The sequence below is a fragment of the Aedes albopictus genome, chromosome 2 (assembly GCF_035046485.1).
Source record: "Aedes albopictus strain Foshan chromosome 2, AalbF5, whole genome shotgun sequence".
Taxonomy (NCBI): Eukaryota; Metazoa; Arthropoda; class Insecta; order Diptera; family Culicidae; genus Aedes; species Aedes albopictus.
Window position 1 is genome coordinate 192,652,793 of NC_085137.1, and position 20,408 is coordinate 192,673,200.

Below are 20,408 nucleotides of genomic sequence, written 5' to 3' on the forward strand. Positions count from 1 at the left end.
AACAAAAACCTATTGGTATACAACCAAAATTTTTTTCATTGATTTCGAAAAATTTAGCCAATTTGCAATAACTTTTGTTCTACGACTTTTTTCGGAAACGCTTTATTGGCATAGATATAGTCGTACAAAGTCGTGGGAAGGAAAGGGTTAAAATTTTTATTTCACTGACGTAGAAGTAGGGGTTTCATCTAATTCCCGTGTATCTAAGCACCGTTCAATAAGGATCAAATTTATGCTTGCACCTCGCCTAACGCCTCATGGCCAATTTGGTATCAATTACTAATTTATAAATTAGCTTCCGTATCATGAAAAAAATATTTTAAAAGAACTACAACGTCCTTAAAATAATAAGATTGAATAGTTGTTCCTCGAATTATTTTTTCGTCTAGTATACGTCTACTTTGGGCACAACCTGAATTCAGTTCCCGGTACATCTTACCATATATGGTAGATAGGCTTTAGGCTGATTCAACAAGTTAATTTAGAGAAGTGAAAATTGAACGGTGATGAAGCACAATTCGGCTAGCTGCTGCTTTGGTACGGTTGCCTTCGTCCTACGCAAACTCTAAAAAAATCTTCAACTCGTAAGTGGAGTGGAATTGAAACGTGAAATTTATGTGCAATTATTCGATTTCTAGTGCTAAGGAAGCATGTTATCGACAGCCTACATCTTTTGCTACCTTCTAATGAGGCATTGGGAAATTTAAGTCGGAATATATGAAAAGATTTGTTATTTTCTGTGCATATAAGCAAGTAGCTAGCAGAATTTTGGACTTAGCATGATCGCTAAAGTTAACTCGTCAGAACTTTTTTTAAATGGAACCGTAATATTTTCATTGTGTTTCAAATGTATCCGTTCGTTGTAAAGTTCAAGTAAATTTTCGACGAACCTTTGGATAATAATTCTTCGACAAATGATGTTATGTAAATTAACCTGACGATTTCTTTAAATAAAATTTCAAAGCTTATAAAACTTAATTAGGGTCTTAACAACCCATTATTACGGTGTCTCACAATTTGAATCTTTATAAAAATTTGTTATCAACAGTCAAGTTCCAGTAAAATAAAAAGGGTTTCCCGAAAAAAAAAGGTTGTCTGTGGTGCACTTCCACAAAAATCTTCAAAATAGATCCTCAATATCTGGTCAATATTTCAACTTCTATCATGACATTCTGATCCGTGTAGATACAATACAACTCTAAACGAGTGGAAGAGTTGATAACTACTCAAAAATAATAAAAGATGGACTGTCAGATTTCATTTAGGTTTAGTTCAGAAATGTCGATCTCCAAAATTTCTTACGTTGTGATCTAATTCAAAGTTCTTTCATTCAGTAAGCACATGTTGGAAGAGTCTGGGTTCAATTCCCAGTTGCCCCACGTATTTATAGCGAATAAAACCATCTTTCCCTTCATCCCTTCCTCCCCCAGTATCAGGAAAACCCAGGAAGAATTCCGGAAGAAATCTCTGGAGGAACTCAAGGAGAATTCCAAGAGGTTTGCCGGGATCCCGAACAACCGAAAGGAGTCCCGGGAATATTACAGGAAGAAATTCCTGAAAGAATCCAGCAGAAATCCCAGACGGCATCTCTGGAGCACTCTATGAAAGAATTCTGAAGTGATCCCAGAAAGAACTTCAAGATGAGTCTCTGGGAGAATCCAGGAGAAATCTCGAAAGGAATCCCAAGAGTATTCTATGCCATAAAGGAATCTTGGAAGACTTTTTTTTGGGAAATTATCAAAAGAGTTATTAAAAGAATCTCGAGAGATATCTCTGAAAGAATCCTGAGCAATGTCCCTACAGGAAATTCGTGAACAATCAATAAAAACCGTTGGAAAATTCGCGGGAAAAATCTCTGAAGGAATACCCAAACGAATATTGCGAGGTATACCTGAAAGAACGCCGGAGTGAATCCTTGAAGGAATCCTGGGAGAAATCTTTGAAGGAATCCCCAAAACACTCTAGATATTCTTCCTGAAAGAATCTTGAAATAATTCCGGTAAAGATCGCTGAAAGAGCCCCTGAAGGAATTCCAGCATAATTTCCTAAGAGAAATCCCTGGAGGAATTCCAAGAAAAAAAAAAAAGTACGAATCCCGTGAGAAACATGTCCTTCACAGTCATGTACCAATTTGCTGGCATGTCGGTTCGTTGGGAAAAGCTCGAAAATTGGAAGACACAGAATGTTGATTAATTGTCAAATTAATGTTGGATGCTAGCTATGAAACAATCGTTGAGATACCGAGAAGCGGCGAGAGCACCAACACTCGTTGAGGATCTAGTATCTTCAGGGATGGATGACAGAACTTCGAAAGACAAAACGTCGAATGCTAAAACGTCGAAAGTACAAAGCATCGAAGGGACAGAACGTCAAACGGACAAAATGTCGTAAAATGATAGAATGGGTTTCATTTAAACTAATAAAGAACTCACTATTTACTTAGAATACTCGTTTCGATGTTTCGTCCTTTCGACGTTTTGGGTTTCGACCTTTTGACATTCAACGTTTTGGCTTTCCACGTTCCCTAAACCGTTTGTACTTATAGTTGGAGGAGAGGACTGAGTTGATAGCGATATCAGTCAGTGCCTACGAATTAGACGAGATCCTCGCCTATGTTTTATTTGAAGTTTCAACAATTGAGAGATGAAATTGTGAAAAAAGAATGCGTTCTGGTGGGAATGGAACCCACCACTTCGTATTCACTAGTCCGGTGCTTTAACTAACTAAACCACAGAACAGATAACGATTCTGCGGAGTAGAAAGCCAAACTGACTCCGAACCCACACCACAGACAAACCCACACCATGAATTCTATCTCTCTTTCGGCTTAGATGCCAACCGCTGAAACACGCTCGCGGCTCCGGCAACACATACGGTTCGGTGCCTAGGTATGCGGAATGCGAGAGTAAGTTTTGGTACTATAAAAAGAATTCGCTCTCGCTCGTATAATTGGAAGTCACAACCGCGGCATTTAAGCCGAAAGAGAGAAGGAATTGTGATAGAAGTTTTCATGATGTGGGCACGGAGTCCATTTGGCTTTCTATTCCGCAGAATCGTTATCTGCTCTGTGGCCTAGTTGGTTAAAGAGCCGGTCTAGTGAATAAATCTCGGAAGGGATTCCAGGAGAAATCCTAGACGGAATCTCTGATGAAATTCGGAGAGTATTTAACCCCTGACTTATTCCCTGGAGGAAGGCTTGATGAAAACTCAAGAGAATTTTCTTTACATGAGTAATCAATGAAGGAACAGCGGGATAAACCTCTGCAGAAATTCCTGAAAATATCCATAAACAATTCCTAACTGAACCTCGGAACAAATGCTGGGAAAAAATATTCCGGAAGGAGTACCGGGAGACATTATGGAAGGAACGATGAAAAGAATCCTGGAATATATCTCAAAAGGAAAGAATCCCTAAATAAATCTTGGGAGACATCCCTAAAAGAAACCACGTAAAAATAATTGATGAAATTTAGTGAGGTATCAATGGAGGAATTCTGGGAGGCATTACTTGTGGAAGCCCGGAAGAGATCCCTGAAGGAAACCCGGCAAACCCCAAAGAAAGAATCCCTGATGCAGTCTCAAGAATAACCCGTGAATGAATCCCCAGGAGAAATCCTAGAAGGATCTCGAAAGGATCCCTGATGGAATAATTTACCTTCTTCGTGCATTAGCTGGCATAACATACGCTCAGTGTGCCTGTCTGGGTCACAACGACCCTAATGCATGACTAGGATTAAAAAAAATTGGCGAGCAATCCCAAGAGGAACACTGTGATAAATTCCTAAAGAAAAGCCAAGAAGCATCGATGAACGAATCACGGAAAAAAATGAGGGATTCCGAAAGCATCAAGAAGGAATCCCAATCAGATCTCTAAATAAATTTGGAATGAATACTTGAAAGAATGCCACAAAAATCCCGGGAGAAATCAATGATCCTAGGAGGAATTTCGGAACGAATTTTTAAAGGAATACCGGGATCAAATCTTTGAAAGCAGCTTGAATGAAGCTCGGGAAGAACCTCTAAAGGAAACCTAGGAGAAACAATGAAGACACCCCGGGAGGAATTGCTGGAGAAATCCAAGGAAGAATCCCTGATGCAGTTTCGGGAATAATCCGTGAAAGAATCCCAAAAAGAATTCCGAAGGGATTCCTGGGAGGAATCAATGAAGATGGAATCCCGGGTAAATTTCTGAAGAAATGCCTCCAGGAGTTTCTAATGAAATTCCTCCCTATTTCAGGAATTCCTACGAGAATGGGGCACGTTCGGTGTAGTACTAGATTTGTAGGAATGAGCTGAATTTGAGTATGGTGAGGTGCTCAATTCTCCGTTTCTGCAATGAAATTGTGCAAAAAGCGTGGGTATTATGATTCCTTGCCTAATTTGATGCTGTTTGAGCAAAACCTTGGATAACTATGTTGTTCATATTGCAAGAAATGGAGAAAACAACAACACTGTTGCCCAAATTTTTGCTCAAACAGCATCTAATTAGGCAAGGAAACATAAATACTCTCGCTTTTTGCACAATTTCATTGCAGAAACGGATAATTGACCTTCTCACCATACTAAAATTCAGCTCATTACTACAAATCTAGTACTTCACCGATCTGTCCTATTCCGTCCAAAGTTCCTCCGGGAATTCCTTCAAGAGTACTTCAAAAATGTCCCCAGGGAGGTCATCTGAGAATCGCTTCATGAGTTTCTTTGGAAATCCATCAAGATATCCCAAAAATTTCTTCAACCGTTTGCTAAGACATTTTTTCAGAAGACTCTCCAGACTTCCTTCAGGAGTGGTTCTAGAAATTTCATCAAGAGATAATTCGGAAATTCCTCCGTTTTTTTGAGAATTAATTCCGGAGTCCGTCTCAACAGTTTCTCCATATTTTTCGAGGAGATTCCCTGGGAATTCATTCAGGAGCTCCTCCGAGAGTTCCTTCAGAAGATTTTTACGAGATTTCTTTGGGATTTCCTTCAGGAGCTTCTCCAAAAGTTCTTTCGGGACTTCCTTCGTGAGTTTCTCTTAGAATTCATAAATGAGCTACTTCGGGAATTCCAAGAGATTATGCGGAAATACTTGGTGTTGTCCCAAAAGCATCTCCAAGAATTTATTCTCCCATGAGTTCTGACGAGAATATTTTTAAAGATTCCTCCGGGAATACCCTTAGCAGTTGTTCCAGAAGATTCTTCGGTAATGCGTTTTTCTGTACGTTTTTTCAGAAGTTTATCCTGGAATTTCTTCGGGAACTTCAACGGCAGTTTCTGCAGAGCTATAACCAGGAATTTCTACAGAAGGTTCTCCATGAATTAGTTAAAAGTTCCAGTGAGCACTTTTTAGAAGTGTTTACGGACAGTTTTTTTTTTCAAGAACTTCTGCGGCAATTGCTTCAGGAATTCCTTCAAGAATTCCTTCAGGAGTTTCTCTGAGCATTTCTTCAAGAGTTTTTCTGGAAATTCCTAGAAACCCTTCTTTCTAGAGCTTTTCAGGTGTTCTTCCGTGCATTTTGGTTTTTTTTTATTCAGGGGTACTTCTAAAAATTCTTTCTTTTATTTTAATTAACCCTAGGCATTCCTTCAGATATTCAATTTAATCAAGTTAATTTTGTTGAGTTCCTGTGGGGCTTTCCTGATGAATTTGTTTGCAAACTCGTTCAGATGTTTCGAATCTGTTTCATTTTTTTCTTGAAATTTCTTGCCCTGGGAAGAAACTTTTTCAGAAAATTCTGCAATTCGCGTACAGTCTTTAGATGCAATTTGAATTCTTCTTGGGTTTGTTCAGAATAACATGGTGATCCTTTTACAGGGGTTCCTAAAGGCTTTTTCCTACCATCTGATGTTACATCAAGAAGCTATTCAAATGTCTTTACATCCTAAAGAAAACCCAAATAGCAATTCCAGGTGGGATCTCTGGATGAATAGCGGTTGAAACTCCTGGAGAAAACCAAGGCAGATCTCTTAGAAATTATGAAATCAGGTGAAAATCCAGACGAGGTAGAACTTTTAGAGGAAGCTTGGGAAGAACTCCTCAAGAAGTTGCCTGAGGTATTCCCGGAAGAAAGTTCCTGGAGTACCTCAGGAAGAAGTCATAGAGAAACACTCGAAAGGATTCCCGAAACAGCTCTATGTGACAATTTTAAAAACTAAGGAACTGTTCCAGAAATTCTCCAAGAAACTGTAGGAAACATTTGTGTGCGAAGCTCCAGAAAAATTTCCACAGGAATTTTTAGAAGAATTCTTGAATAAGCTTCCACTAATTCCCAGAAGAACTGGTGGAATAATTTCACAAGCCACCTTAGGGAATTCTTCGAGAAACTCATAGAAGAATTCACGGAGATATACCCTGGAAGAGCTATCGGGAGAACTCTGGATTATTCCCATTGGGTTATTGGAGGCTCTGCTGCAAAGGAATTTCTGGTGAAGTTTTGGAGAATAAATCGTGATAGAATTCCCAAGATCTCGGAAAAACTCCTGAAAGAGGAACTTGTGGAAAACCTAGGAAGGATTCTTGGAAGAATTTCCAAAAGGATTCTGGAGCATTCCTGGGAAAACTTCTAGAATAATTCCCCCAGAAACTAATGAACAAATTTTTGAAAGCACTTCCGTAAGAATTCTCGGAGGAATTCCCAGAAGAATTCTCGAAGGGACTTTCAAGAGAAATTTCAGGGAAATTTCGTCAGGAATTCCCAGTAGAACTTTTTCATAAATTCAACTTGAAACTCTTATAGAAGTTCATGGTGGAATTCCAAGAGGAATGCCCGGTAGAACTTTCAAAGAAATTTCCGATGAAACCCATGCAGCAATTACCGGGCGGAGCTTCTAGAAGAATTCTCGATGTAACTCTTGTAGGAGTTCACGGTGGAATTCATAAAAGAATTCCCGATGGACAAACTTCTAAAAGTATTCCTGGTTGAACTCCTAGAGAAATTCATGGTGTAATACCTAAACAAAATCCCACACAACTTCCGGTGGAACTGCTGGATAATTTCTCGGCAGAACTCCTGAAAAAAAATCCTACCGAGATCCCTAAATATTCCCGGCAAAACTCCTATAGAAATTCACGGTGGAACTCCTAGGAGAGTTGAAACTCCTTTAGAATTCCCCGATGGAATTCCTATTCCCCGGTTGAATTTCTAGGGGTAACAAAATTTCACACGATGACTTTTCTATCTTTGGAACTCCTTGAAAAAGGCTTAATGAAAAAGCCGAATCATCGGGAAAAGCAAAACTAGCCGTTTTGATTTACCCAAGACTGAGAAAGTCAGCATTCCGTAATTTCGCAAGAAGTTTCGTTAGCAGACCGACCCATGCACCTTGGGTTCAGATCTTCGGCTTACGGAAGGGTATTTATCCATACACAACAAAAGGTCTTCAGTGCGTGGGAGTTGCTCCAGTAAGACTTTTTGGTAAGAGTACGAGCAAACGGAGAAGTTCGAGAATTTCGATGTATGTACTGTAGAGGTTGATCAACCAGCACACCAAGCTTGACGAAGAATCCGTGACAGCGTGCGTGACTCTGGAAGAGGTTTTGTAGGATTCCTCAAGAAAATGTGAGGGCATTTTGGAGATATTCTGAATTGCAAATACAAAACTCAAGTAACTCGGAAATTTTGCTAGGAGTTCTTCGAAAATACCTACAGGTATTTGTAAAGAATTCTTCTAGGGTTTCCTCGAGAATTCCTCCAAGCGTTCCTCAGGAATTGTTCCAAGGAATTCTTGGAAATACTCTCCAGTATTTCATCGGGAAGTCCTCCTCGGGAAAGTCCCGAGGATTCGGGAATTCCTCCAGGAATTCTTTTGAGAATCCCTCCAAGAGTTCCCTCGGGAGTTTCTTCAAGAGTTCCACGGAACTCCCTTCAGGAGATCCGCAGAAATTCTACCAGCAGTTCCTCGGAAATCCTTCCAAGAGTTCCTCGGGAATTCCTCCAGGAGTTCCTCGGGAATTTCTTGCAGAGTTACTCGAGAATTCCTCCAGCTCCAGAGTTCATGAGGAATTCTTCTACAAGTCATTCCAGAGTTCGTCAAGAATCCCTCCAGGAATTCCTGCCGGGGGTTTTCGGAAATTTCTCCACGAGTTAAGTGTTTCTCGAAAATCCCTCCAAGAATTCCACGAAAACTTCTTCCGTGTTCTTCGAGGTTTTTTTTTCGCCAGGTCCTCAGAAATTCATCTAGGTTCCCCGTAACCTACTTCAGGAGTTTCCCAGGAATTCCCGAGGATTTGTAAAGAATTCTTCTAGGACTTCATCGAGAATTCCTCCAGTAGATCCTCGCGAATTCTTCCAGGCTTTCCCGGGTAGAGCTTAATGGCAAAAGAATGGCAAATTTTACCATTAAAACAGAATGTTTGAATGGCAAAATGTGTTATTTGTTTGTTTGACATAAGAGTTGAAATAACAAAAATAATAACAAAATTTTGGTAGCAGAAAAACATAAAAATAACTTATTTTGCCATTGTAATAACAAAGTAATGGTAAAGCATGCGGATTAAATTGAAGAACAAAATAAGTTAGTATTGAGATATTGATAACAAAATAAGACCCATATTAACTGTTATCGGTGAATAACAAAATATGACATTCTTGAGTTATTGATAACAGAATAAGAACAAATTTAGTTGTTTATGTGGCGATCAAAATAATAATAGATTTAGTTGTTCAAATTCAATTTTAAAATAATGGTAGATTCAGTTATTATTTCAAAGTAGCAGAAGAAAGGTAAAATGAGCTATTTCTTTTTTTTTTTTCTTCAACAAAATTGAAGTTCATCAATCAATGTAAAAACAGTTTTATTTTGTGGAATTAAAAACTCAAAACGAAAAAAATTTAAAAATCAAATTCACTTTGATGAACGTAGCCACCGTTATGCTTGAAATATACAATATAATAGTTAATGGTATATTAAGAGTAAAATATGTTATGGTGCCTAATGTTTATAAATAATTTCTCAGAATATCAAAATAATGATAAATTTAGCTAGGAATGTAAATTATGTTATTGTTTTGATATTTTATACAATTCATTATGAAAGGTGCTAAATTGCAAGTTTTACCATGATAGTAATTTTTGTTATTGATGTGTTATTTAGCATTATTCGTGAATAACATATCAATGACAAGATTTGCTATGATTGTATATTTTGCTATTGATCAGCCATTTGAAGTTTTTCAAAATAACAGAAGAATGGCAAAACGAGATATGATGGCAAAACCAGTTATTATTTTGTCCTTTGTTTGCCATTAGCCTCTACCCGGGTTTCTCAGGAATACTTCCAGGAAATTCTCTTGGTAATCTTCGGGAATCCCTCTTAGAGTTCCCCGGGAATTTTTCTATGATTTCCTCGGAAGTTCCTTTTGGAGATCCTCAGAAATTCCTACAGTAGTTCCTCGGAAATCCTTCCAAGAGTTCCTTGGGAATTCCTCCAGGAGTTCCACGAGAATTTCTTATTCTTACTCGGGAATTCCTCCAGCTCCAGAGATCGTGAGGAATTCTTCCAAAAGTCATTCCAGAGTTCGTCAAGAATCCCACCAAGAATACCATTAAGAGTTCCTCGGTCATACCTCAAGGAATTCCTGCTGGGGTTTTTCGGAAATTTCTGCACGAGTTAAGTGTTTCTCGGAAATACCTCCAAGAATTCCACGAAAATTTATTCGGTGTTCTTCGAGTTTTTTTTTTCGCCAGGTCCTCAGGAATTCCTCTAGGTTCTCCGGTAACCTACTTCAGGAGTTTCCCGGGAATTCCCGAGAATTTCCTGAAGGTGTTCACAGAAACATCCAGATACATTTCTGATAAACTGCCGAAGAGTTTCCGATAAAATGCGAGATGAATTCTTTATGAACTCCTCGAGGAACTCTCAAAGAACTCTTTTAGGAATTCCCGAATAACTCCTAAAGGTATACTCGAGAATCTCCTACAGAAATTTTCGAGGAACTCCCGAAGAATTATCGAGGAACTCGTGTAGATGATTCTCGAGGGGCTCTTGGATGAAGTCCTGAGGACCTCCTGGAGAAATTCCCTATGTACCCCAAAAGGAATTCCCGAGGAACTGCTGAAGGAACGGTAGAGAAGCTCCTGGGGAAATTCCCGAAAAACTCCAGGAGGAATACCGAGGAATTGTATTTCTATAACTTTAATTAACTATAATTTCCGAGGAATTGTAGGAAGAAACTTCGAGAAATTTGTGGAAGAATTTTCGACGAACTCTTGGAGAAATTCCAAGGAACTCCAGGAAGATCTATTTTCCAGAGTAAATTCCATACATCTTTTGAAGCAGTCTCGATTTGACTTAACCAATTGATAGGAGATATTCTTAACTGTTCAGAATCCCACACAGTACACAAAGATTTTGTAGTTCTGTTCATTGATTACAATTTCAAATGGATCGATTGATATATTTTCTGTCCAGTGTATACCTATCGCCATGAAAAAAAATCTTCGCAATGATAAGCTAGATTCACAGCGCTAAACAGCAACATGTGTATGAGTTATTGAATGAGTGAAATGAAATACTTTTCTGAAAAGAACCTAAGCCGTCACTTTCCACTAGAGGCGGTGAAATGAAAGATGAGACACATCAAGTGAAAAAATGTACAATGAAGCGACATCCGATAGGCACACGGCACACCGACCTGTACAGACTATGTATATGAAGGCACACAAGCAGTGATACAAAAGTTCACAAAATTTCGATTCACCTCTTGTCGGTATATGCGCGGACTGGCAGACATGTTCCAGCAGTCAGTCAGTCAGTGGACAGAGAACAGTATGGGTATTGGACTTTTGTGCACAATGCATTCATGAGCAGACGGAATGGGACACAGTTCAACGAGTTGGTTCGACATTACCTTGTGTTAGAGAGCAGAAATAGTAGAAAGAGAAATGTAAGGGAATTGGACAATTTTTGTTTGGTACGCAAATGAATAGAATCAAAAGAAATCGAAACGGAAAGGACGTGAGAGGAGTAAAGTTTTCTCAAAACAAGGAAAGTGAATGGGAAGAATAAAAGAAAGGCTACACAAATTTCGATAGAAATAATCGTTCTTATTCAAATGTATCAGCATAATCATAGAGTTTTGTGTGTATAAAACTACGTACTACTACAACAAAATAAAATTAGTAAAAATAAAAATCGTCTAAATCTTCTCTGCTTACGCGGGAGTAGTTTGTTGTTCGAATTTAAGTAGGTCTTTGTTTTAACTAGGCATTTTATCTCAAATAATCGACAGACAACAGTGTTTCACTGAAATGTTTGTGGCCCTGGCCGCTCGCGTACATATAAAGCAATGAACAATGTGTGTTTCGTAAGCTAAAGAATTTGTTTTATAGGGGGTACTCTTGCCTATTGACTATTTTGTTATAATCTCGCCGGGGAACATACAACTACACACTTATCGAAACTTAACAACGCACGCACACTGACATTCGCGCTCACACGCACGCACACACACACTAGCATGCATTGACTCACGCACACACGAAAACAGCACAGCCGTAGAGGTACACAGAGATAGTAGACAGGGAGAAAGGTGGGATGGTGGGTGGTGGGGGTCCTACTGATCGGCTTTTTTCGTCGTTGGAGTCGATCCTTCCGAAGGGGTCCCGTCGCCTATCGGCGGAACATTAGGGGAAGCAGCCCGAGGAGTAGTTGTCTGTTTCGCTTGTTGGGAGGATGCCTTCATGACGGATTTAAGCTCCTGGCCCAGCTCACGGAAGGAGAACGGCGAGCAGCGGTTGACCCGGGGAGCTATCGGACTGCCCCCGCCGGATGTTGTCGCCGGAGAAGGGACTTGCAGTTCGTTGTCGGAGGACTTTTTCGACCCCATTCCGGCTGCAGCCAGCGATTGAAGGATCCGATCGCAGAAACTGGCATTCTCCTGCTTCGGCACGAGGCCGAGAGATTTGGATGAGCTGGGTTCGGGTTCGTCGCGTGACTCGTCCGGTTTTTGGAAAGGAGTGGGATGGGGGTTCGCTTTGGTAGTGGGAGATTGAGCCGGACTGACTTCGAAGCCAATCTTGAGCCGTTGTTCACTGGGCTTTGCTATCACAATGGAGCATTCGCTGTCCGGTACGGCTTCCAGAGGCCTCCGAGCGAGATTCAGTTTCATCAGATGACCAGGGCTTTTGCAGGGGGATTCGAAACTAAGTTGCTTATCACATATGGACGAGTAGTAATCTAACGACAGGAGGTTTTCGTTCGAGGCAGTTGGAGGTTGTGTCACAGTTGCTACAATGGGACTGGTGGTGCTGGGCGGAGTAATGGCCACAACCGGATCACGCAGGGCTACGTTCGAGTGCGTCAGGGTTACAATGTCACTGTTTTGGGCTAGAACGTCCTTCAGATTGGAATCGCTACGCATGTTTCGCAGCCAACGGAGCTTGTGGAATTTACCCTTCCCAGGTTTGGTCTTCCCCTGAGTGGACATCGACGCTCCGGAGCAGGCACTGTTTGTTGAACCGAACTCTCGAGACATCAAGCCATGGTTACGGGTCACATTCGATTTGAAGGATTTCTTCTTTTTTCGCCGGAGCACAATTGACGACCAAGCAGTGCGATTAGTAGATGGAACGGCTATCGTACCGGTAGCTGAATGTTTTGCGGTAAGTTCAGAAGCGGAGGAAGGAAGTTTCCCATTGTTTGTGTCACCGGCCTTGTGGAACCGTGGAACCGACACTTGCATCGAGAGGGAAGCAGAATTTAGAACACCAGAGGTAATGGAAGAATCAACAGCAGGCACTACTGAGGGTTTACTACTATTACTAGTACTACTAGTTGCGAATGTTGTATTAGCTAATGATTGGTTTAATTTTGAACTGCCAATTGGTTTACTACTACGTCTACCACTACTTCTACTACTATTACTGCTACTACTACTCCTACAACTATCAGTATGGATAGATTGCGCGGCTTTTGTCGGCTGAACGTAGCTCTTGTTGCTTTGGGGCAACGGAGTCGGAAGTTTTACGGGACCGGGACTAGGGGTGGGACGACGCGAGGGACTAAGGCCGGCACAACTACCGTAGTAATAGTTGTCGTTTCGATAGTACAGGTTAGCATTATCGGGCGCTAGACACTCACCGGAATCCCATCCGTCCTCTTCGGTTGACGATTCCGAGCTGGACGATTCCGAGTACTCCGGACAGTGGAGCTGATGGCTATCGTCAGCATCGTAGTGTTGCTGTTGGATGTTTTCGAGCGACCGCTTGAAATACTGCTGATGCTGCTGTTGTTGTTGTTGCTGTTGGGGATCATGGTTTTGGTGGTTGTTCTGCTGCTGCTGCTGCGTCTGTGGCAGTGTGTTCAGTTGTTGCTGTTGATGATAGTGGTGCTGCTGTTGTTGTGACTGGTCATGCTGCAGGAAACCACCGGGTGAACTATTGTGGTGTTTCATTGTTGCTCTGTAGGGGTCGCTGCTGATTTGTCGATGTGGTGGATGATGTTGCTGTTGCTGCTGCTGTTGCAGCAGCTGTTGCTGGTGTGGCGAATGGTGTTGGTGCTGTTGCTGAATCACCCTCTGCCGCTGGGGAAATATGTGCGCCTGTCGGTTGTTATCCATGGTGCAACTTATCAATGGGGATGTCGACTTTATGGTGACGCTTTCCGAGAACCTTCCGTTGGGTACCCTTCGCATGGCAAGTGTCACCTGGAAAAAAGAAGTTTTAAAGAGATTAGAGATGAAAGTAGTAAACTATTTCGTTGGTTTAAATTTCAGTGGAATACGCAGACCAAGTATTTTTATCGTTACAGCTAATTGACAGAAAGATATTCTCCGGCATAACCGGCATTAGAAGCAATCGTTACGCTAACACCGGCTCTGACTACTGCCTGTTGATGAAAACCAGAAAAAAAAAACTGAGCACAAAACTCTCCGTCGTTAACAATGTACGTTATATACGCGTGGAGGCTTGAGGCAGCGGTGCGAACGAGCTTCCTGCTGGAGAACAGTTAGAGCAGGCATCAACGACACAACTGAGAGCACCGCCGCACACTGGGGCAGGATTGAAAATACACGGAAAAAACCTCTAGCTCGTCGAGATGTCGAGATACGCACTTGGTGTCTTCAGAGAAAATATTTCTATGAACAAGGTCGATATTCTGAACGGTAGCATATTTTTCTTACGTTATTCGCATAAAAGTCCTATAAGCCATTTTGGCCATCTTTCATTTTAGCGGTATGGTGTCTTCGGCAAAGTTGTTCGGCTATTTATGCTAAAAAAGTTTGCCGAAGACGTCAAATTTCCAAAGCCTACTGTTCTTGAGATATTAGTCGTTTTATAAAATACCTACCTAAAATCGAGTTTTTTCATTAAATTACGTTTGTAAACAAATGTCCGTTTTCGAGTTATAATAATAAAAAATACTAAAATAAAACATATGTAAAATAAATTAGTTGGAAAAAACAAAATATGCATTGATTTTTCATAGAAAGTTCCTGAAAATCACGCAAAATTTATATAGGACGTTCTTGCAGTCGGGCAAGTTCGGGCAAGTTTTTTCATCGGCGATCACCTAAAAAATGCATAAGCTTTCAGGTAAATTTTTTTCACCGACATGATATTTGATGATTTTTTTTAAATAGCGTTCAAAGTTTACTGTTTTGTGTGAATTAGTACAACATTTTTGCACATATTTTACCATGTTGTATGTTGTCAAGTGAACCATGAGAAGTGTAAATGCAATCTAGTTACAGGTTTAGTAATTTTTAAGCTCCAAATAAATTGTAAAACACAAAAATGTCCGAAACGCCAATAAAAGTGAGTTTTTAGATCATTGAACACACAAAAAATAATTCTATTAAATAAAATTATATAAGATAATGATAAAACCAAGGCTAAATGGCGTGTTTAGGACATTTTTGTGTTTTACAATTTGTTTGGAGCTTAAAAATGACTAAACCTGTAACTAGATTGCATTTATACTTCTCATGGTTCACTTGGCAGCATACAACATGGTAAAATATGTGCAAAAATGTTGTACTAATTCACACAAAACAGTAAACTTTGAACGCTATTTAAAAAAAATCATCAAATATCATGTCGGTGAAAAAAATTTACCTGAAAGCTTATGCATTTTTTAGGTGATCGCCGATGAAAAAACTTGCCCGAACTTGCCCGACTGCAAGAACGTCCTATATACATTTTGCGTGATTTTCAGGAACTTTCTATGAAAAATCACTGCATATTTTGTTTTTTTCCAACTAATTTATTTTACATATGTTTTATTTTAGTATTTTTCATTATTATAACTCGAAAAAGGACATTAAATTTGTTTACAAACGTAATTTAATGAAAAAACTCGATTTTAAGTAGGTATTTTATAAAACGACTAATATCTCAAGAACAGTAGGCTTTGGAAATTTGACGTCTTCGGCAAACTTTTTTAGCATAAATAGCCGAACAACTTTGCCGAAGACACCATACCGCTAAAATGAAAGATGGCCAAAATGGCTTATAGGACTTTTATGCGAATAACGTAAGAAAAATATGCTACCGTTCAGAATATCGACCTTGTTCATAGAAATATTTTCTCTGAAGACACCAAGTGCGTATCTCGACATCTCGACGAGCTAGAGGTTTTTTCCGTGTATTTTCAATCCTGCCCCAGTGTGCGCCGAGCGCGTGGAGCGGAGTTTATGAAACGATTTTCTCAACGGGGAGTGTAGTGGGGAGTTGGAGAAGAAGGCCGCGTCGTCTACACCCTAAAACGAAACAACACAGGCTTGTGTACAATGTACACAGGCTTGTGTACAATGTACATAGATTTGTGTACTACTAGATCAGCCTCCACCCCTGTGTCAAATGTACACAGTCACTTTTCTGGCTCTAGCGCTGGTATGGGAGCAAAGTTCATAACTAATTTTCTCTGAACGGTGACATGCATTATCAGGAATCGATCAATGCAAAAATAATTGTTAATTATGTGTTCATGCCAGCGCTGCACGAAAAGAAAAGTAATGATTTAATTTATTTGTTTTGATTTTTACATTATATGCGACACCACCAAATATAATTCATAACACTACTGAATAACTTTTAAAACACATTTGTATTGAACATTATAAGTGTGTTTTTATAATTTATGGCACCTTCTAATGCAATGTATAAGTTTATCCTAATGGTGAAAATGTATTAGTGCAAACTTATATTTTCAACTACATTTCGATTAGAAAGTCAAAATGGCGTCTGGAAACAACTCCCATGAGAGCCTTGCTGGCGTCATTATCGAAAAACTGCAACTCCCGGATCAAATATTGAAAATTCTCACAGGTAATTACATTTTTATATGAATCTAAATACAAATTGATCATATGATTGGTATAGACTCATTAATTTCTCTATTTTTGACAATTTTTCAGACAGCGGTATCGAATTGGAGCAGCTCACCAACATAAACAAAGACGGCCTGGCACAAATTATTGATCCACAAGAGTGGAATGTTGACGAAGTTTTTGCTCGTCTGACGCGCTGGAGGCAGGAACAGGTAAGAATCGGTAGCTGGTATCTAAAAGCACAAACCCGATTAACAGCGATAAAATTAAATACCTATATAACATAATTTGTTCTTTCAGGGCTTTCAACTACTGGGCTTTGAAGCCGTGGAGCTCAGCAGCGAATCACTGCCACCACCGACACCGAGTCCGCCGCTATCGCCGGCACCATCGTCAATCATCATCGAAGATTATCTTTCCGACGAAGGTACTGAAACGGATCCCAAAGTGATTTCGGCTTTACCGCGACCTCTCCCATTCGGAGTCGATCAAAACATGCGAGAAACTACACAGATCAAGTATAAAGGCACAGTTTTCAAAACCGGCACATATGTTACTATTACCCAACATCTCAATGTAGATTTGCTGGAAATAATCGATATTCTAGTCTCTGGTTCTAGTGTGTTTTTAGTAGGTCTAAGATGGGTGGTACACGCTAAGATCAGTTTACCTTTTTTCCAAAAAGTGCACAACCGCAAATATGCGTAAATGATACTCAAATATAGGTAAACAGAACTCAAATATGGGTAATGTGGGCACAAATATGAGTAATTGTAATTCAAATATGGGTTTATATTACCTATAAATGCGGTTGTGCACTTTTCCAAAATATGAGTTTTATTTACCCATATTTGCGTAAAGTTTACGCAAATTTGAATAAAATTTACCCATATTTTAGAAAAATAGGTAAACTGATCTAAGCGTGTAGGACAATTTGACGAACATTTTCTGGCATATAAAATCATTGACAAGACCGATAAATATTGCATCTACAGTATCGATTACATCGATGGTCCCCCAATTAAACCACTCTGTATCAATAATAGATGGTATTTCCGCAAAAAGCACGATTATAATTCAATGGAGGTTTGACGGAACGAGGCTATACATTAGTTTATAAGACCATTTTGTATTATAAGAACATCAATAAATTTACCCATTGTAATTTTCCATAAATTGTAACCCAAGCTATGAAAGATAATAAACTTTGCCTAATTTGCAAATCTATTCCATATTCAACTTCAGGCTAAATAAATGCTATGATGAAGAAAGTTGCAATTCCTTCATCATAGCATTTAAATTGGAATTTATTCTTTTTGAATTTTTAAAATAGCTAAAAAGAGTATGAATCAACCACATGAAACGCATTAGCGTGCATTATGCGTTTTATTAGTTTTCGTTATAATGACCATGATCAAAACCTAATACTATACATAAGCAAGAATAATGGAATGTATAAGTTTTGTGTTTTGGCTTTGCCTTATATATTTTATTACACTAGAACATAGGTTCTATTAGGAAATCGAAATGGCAAAAATGTATAACATTTTCTTATACATATAATAAGGAAATTTTTTTTCGTGTGGAGCCGGAAAAGTATCTGTGTACATTTGACACAGCGGTGAGGGTGATCTAGTAGTACACAAATCTGTGTAACTTCTGTAACCGTGTAGCTTCATCTTGGGAACATTCGGGAAGATCAGATAACCAACCCAAGGGAACTTCAGTCGGCGGCTTGCAAGAATTGTGGAGGGTTGTTTCTATGTTCTTCTAATTAGGAAGCATTTCAAAGCAAGGATAGCCGACAAACGGATTCGCTGCGAAAAGAAAAAAGGCTATAAGGAAAATGTGACTGCTCAGGCGTAAGCGAATATGGAACAAAATTATATGTGGAGGTTTTACGAAACTGTCAATGGCGTGCGCAAAAAATAGCGTCTTCTCATGTTCAACGACCGTGATGGAAACTTTCTGACACATGAAACAAAGGTGGATACAGGTGAAGAGAGCACTTCAAGGTATTATTGAACGGTGAGAGTGGAAGAACGACATGCAGAATTCGAATCGATGACGACGGACAGGCTGCGTAACTTCCAAAGTTGGATGAGGTCAAGACAGCCATTGGAGGACTGAAGAACTAGAGCAGAGCTTGATACAAAACACTTACTTCCGCATTGATTGTTGGAACGGGATTGAAAATTTATTACAAATCAACAACTTAGGTATCTATGGTCGTCGCGTCGCATTGATTTCGCAAGTCTAACTCCGGAATCCGCCGCGGCACAATACTGTACGCATTTTCCATACGTTGTTCTATATGGATCATCACCATTGCTGATTATTTTGCGGGTTCGTTGGTCGGCTTTTTTCGGTGAAAATAATTAAAATTCAGCATTTACCGGACGTTTCGACCTACTACCATTTTCGGTCACCTTCAGCGGTTCCTGATATTATTTTATATAAAATACTAATTAAATAGAGGGCCCATATAGCCGAGGCGGTAAACGCACGGGTATTCAGCATGACCATGCTGAGGGTGACGGGTTCGATTCCCGGTCGGTCCAGGATCTTTTCGTAAAGGAAATTTCCTTGGCTTCCTTGGGCATAGAGTATCTTCGTGCCTGCCACACGATATACGCATGCAAAATGGTCATTGGCAGAGGAAGCTCTCAGTTAATAACTGTGGAAGTGCTCATAGAACACTAAGCTGAGAAGCAGGCTTTGTCCCAATGAGGACGTTACGCCAAGAAGAGAGAGAGCGACTAATTAAATACACATTTAAGGAACCGCTGAAGATGACCGAAATTGGTAGTAGGTCGAAACGTCCGGTAAATGCTGAATTTTAATTATTTTCACCGAAAAAAGCCGATGAACAAACCCGCAAAACATTTTCCATTCCAAAGCGTCGCACGATCTCCTCAATATTCGCCTGCTGGTCCAATGAAAACTTACCTTCTCATCGATTCATCTTGATCCGAATACCAAGACAATGAGTGGCCGGACCCAAGTCCTTCATATTGAAGTTCTGCATCAGAAATTGCTAAGGCTTCTTCTTCAATCGACCACCATTCGGCAGGTCATCCACGTACAGACACGCCAACTTGGTCAAATTATTGGGGGGGGGGGGGGGGGGGGGGCAAAGCCCGGTTTTCTGATTTTTTGTATGGGAAAATCGAAAAATCGTAAAATATTGGGGGGAGGGGCAAAACCATGTTTGCCCCCCCCCTAAGTTGGCGCCTATGTCCTCGTATATTGTTACGAAATGCATCCAGTACAGACAGGTGTCAACTTGAGATCGCTGCAGGCCAAACTGTCGCAGCACTTGATCCAGCTTGCCGTTCCATACACGGCTTGATTGTTTGAGACCGTATTACGATTTCTTGAGCAGGTTTGCCTTCCCATATGGAACTGCAAACTCTTAGGTTGGTCCATGTAAATTTCCTCACTGTCCAGTTCGTCTTGCAGAAATGCGGTAACCACGTCCATTTGGTCCACATCCAAAATCGAGTTTCGTCGCCACTGCCATCCGAGACAGAATTGTGGAATACCGAACTACAGGTGCATACACTTCTTCGTATTCGACTCCGGGTTTTTTGGAACATCCTTTAACGACTAGCCGTGCCTTATATCGTTCCAAATATCCATCAGGTCCTTGCTTCATTGCGAAAACCCATTTGTTCCGGATAGCCTTGCGTCCTTCGGCTAGATTCGTCAACGTCGACGTCTGATTTTCGCTCAACGAAGCCATCTTTCCTTGCATAGCCTTGATCCAGTATTCGCGATCAGGTCATTGTAGCTCTGCGGGACGTCTTCCACAAGTATCGCCGGAATGGTATCATACTTGCCTGGACAAGTGCGCTCCCTACCGCTGCGCCTCAACCCTTGTTGACTCATTTTAACTGGTCTTGATTGTTGCAGTGGGAGCAAAAGATCGGTACAGGCATCATCAAAATCTTCAATGGACGTCTCTAACGTATCGTTTCCAGAAGCGTCATCATCGTCTTCGATACCATTTGGAGCAGGATTAGCCGGATCAGACATCACGACTTCTTCAACAAAAACCTCCATGAATTGCACCGGAACGGCGTCATGAACACATTCTCAACTTGAACACTTCCGTCCTCGTTGATCACTATCATGTTGCGGCTGATCTCGAACT

At 40.3% G+C, this 20,408-nt stretch overlaps 1 protein-coding gene across 2 annotated transcripts in view; it reads right to left on the reverse strand.

The window, feature by feature from the left end:
• Positions 1-20,408, reverse strand: part of LOC109408139 (myb-like protein Q) — a 195,238-nt gene that overhangs the window by 2,548 nt on the left and 172,282 nt on the right. The window contains exon 7 of one of the 2 annotated variants that reach the window (XM_062850897.1): positions 13,063-13,627. In XM_062850897.1, the coding sequence (XP_062706881.1) occupies positions 13,063-13,627 (565 nt within the window). Of the gene's footprint in view, positions 1-11,006; positions 13,628-20,408 lie in introns of those variants that run through there. The other variant, XM_029854131.2, reaches the window with a different exon arrangement.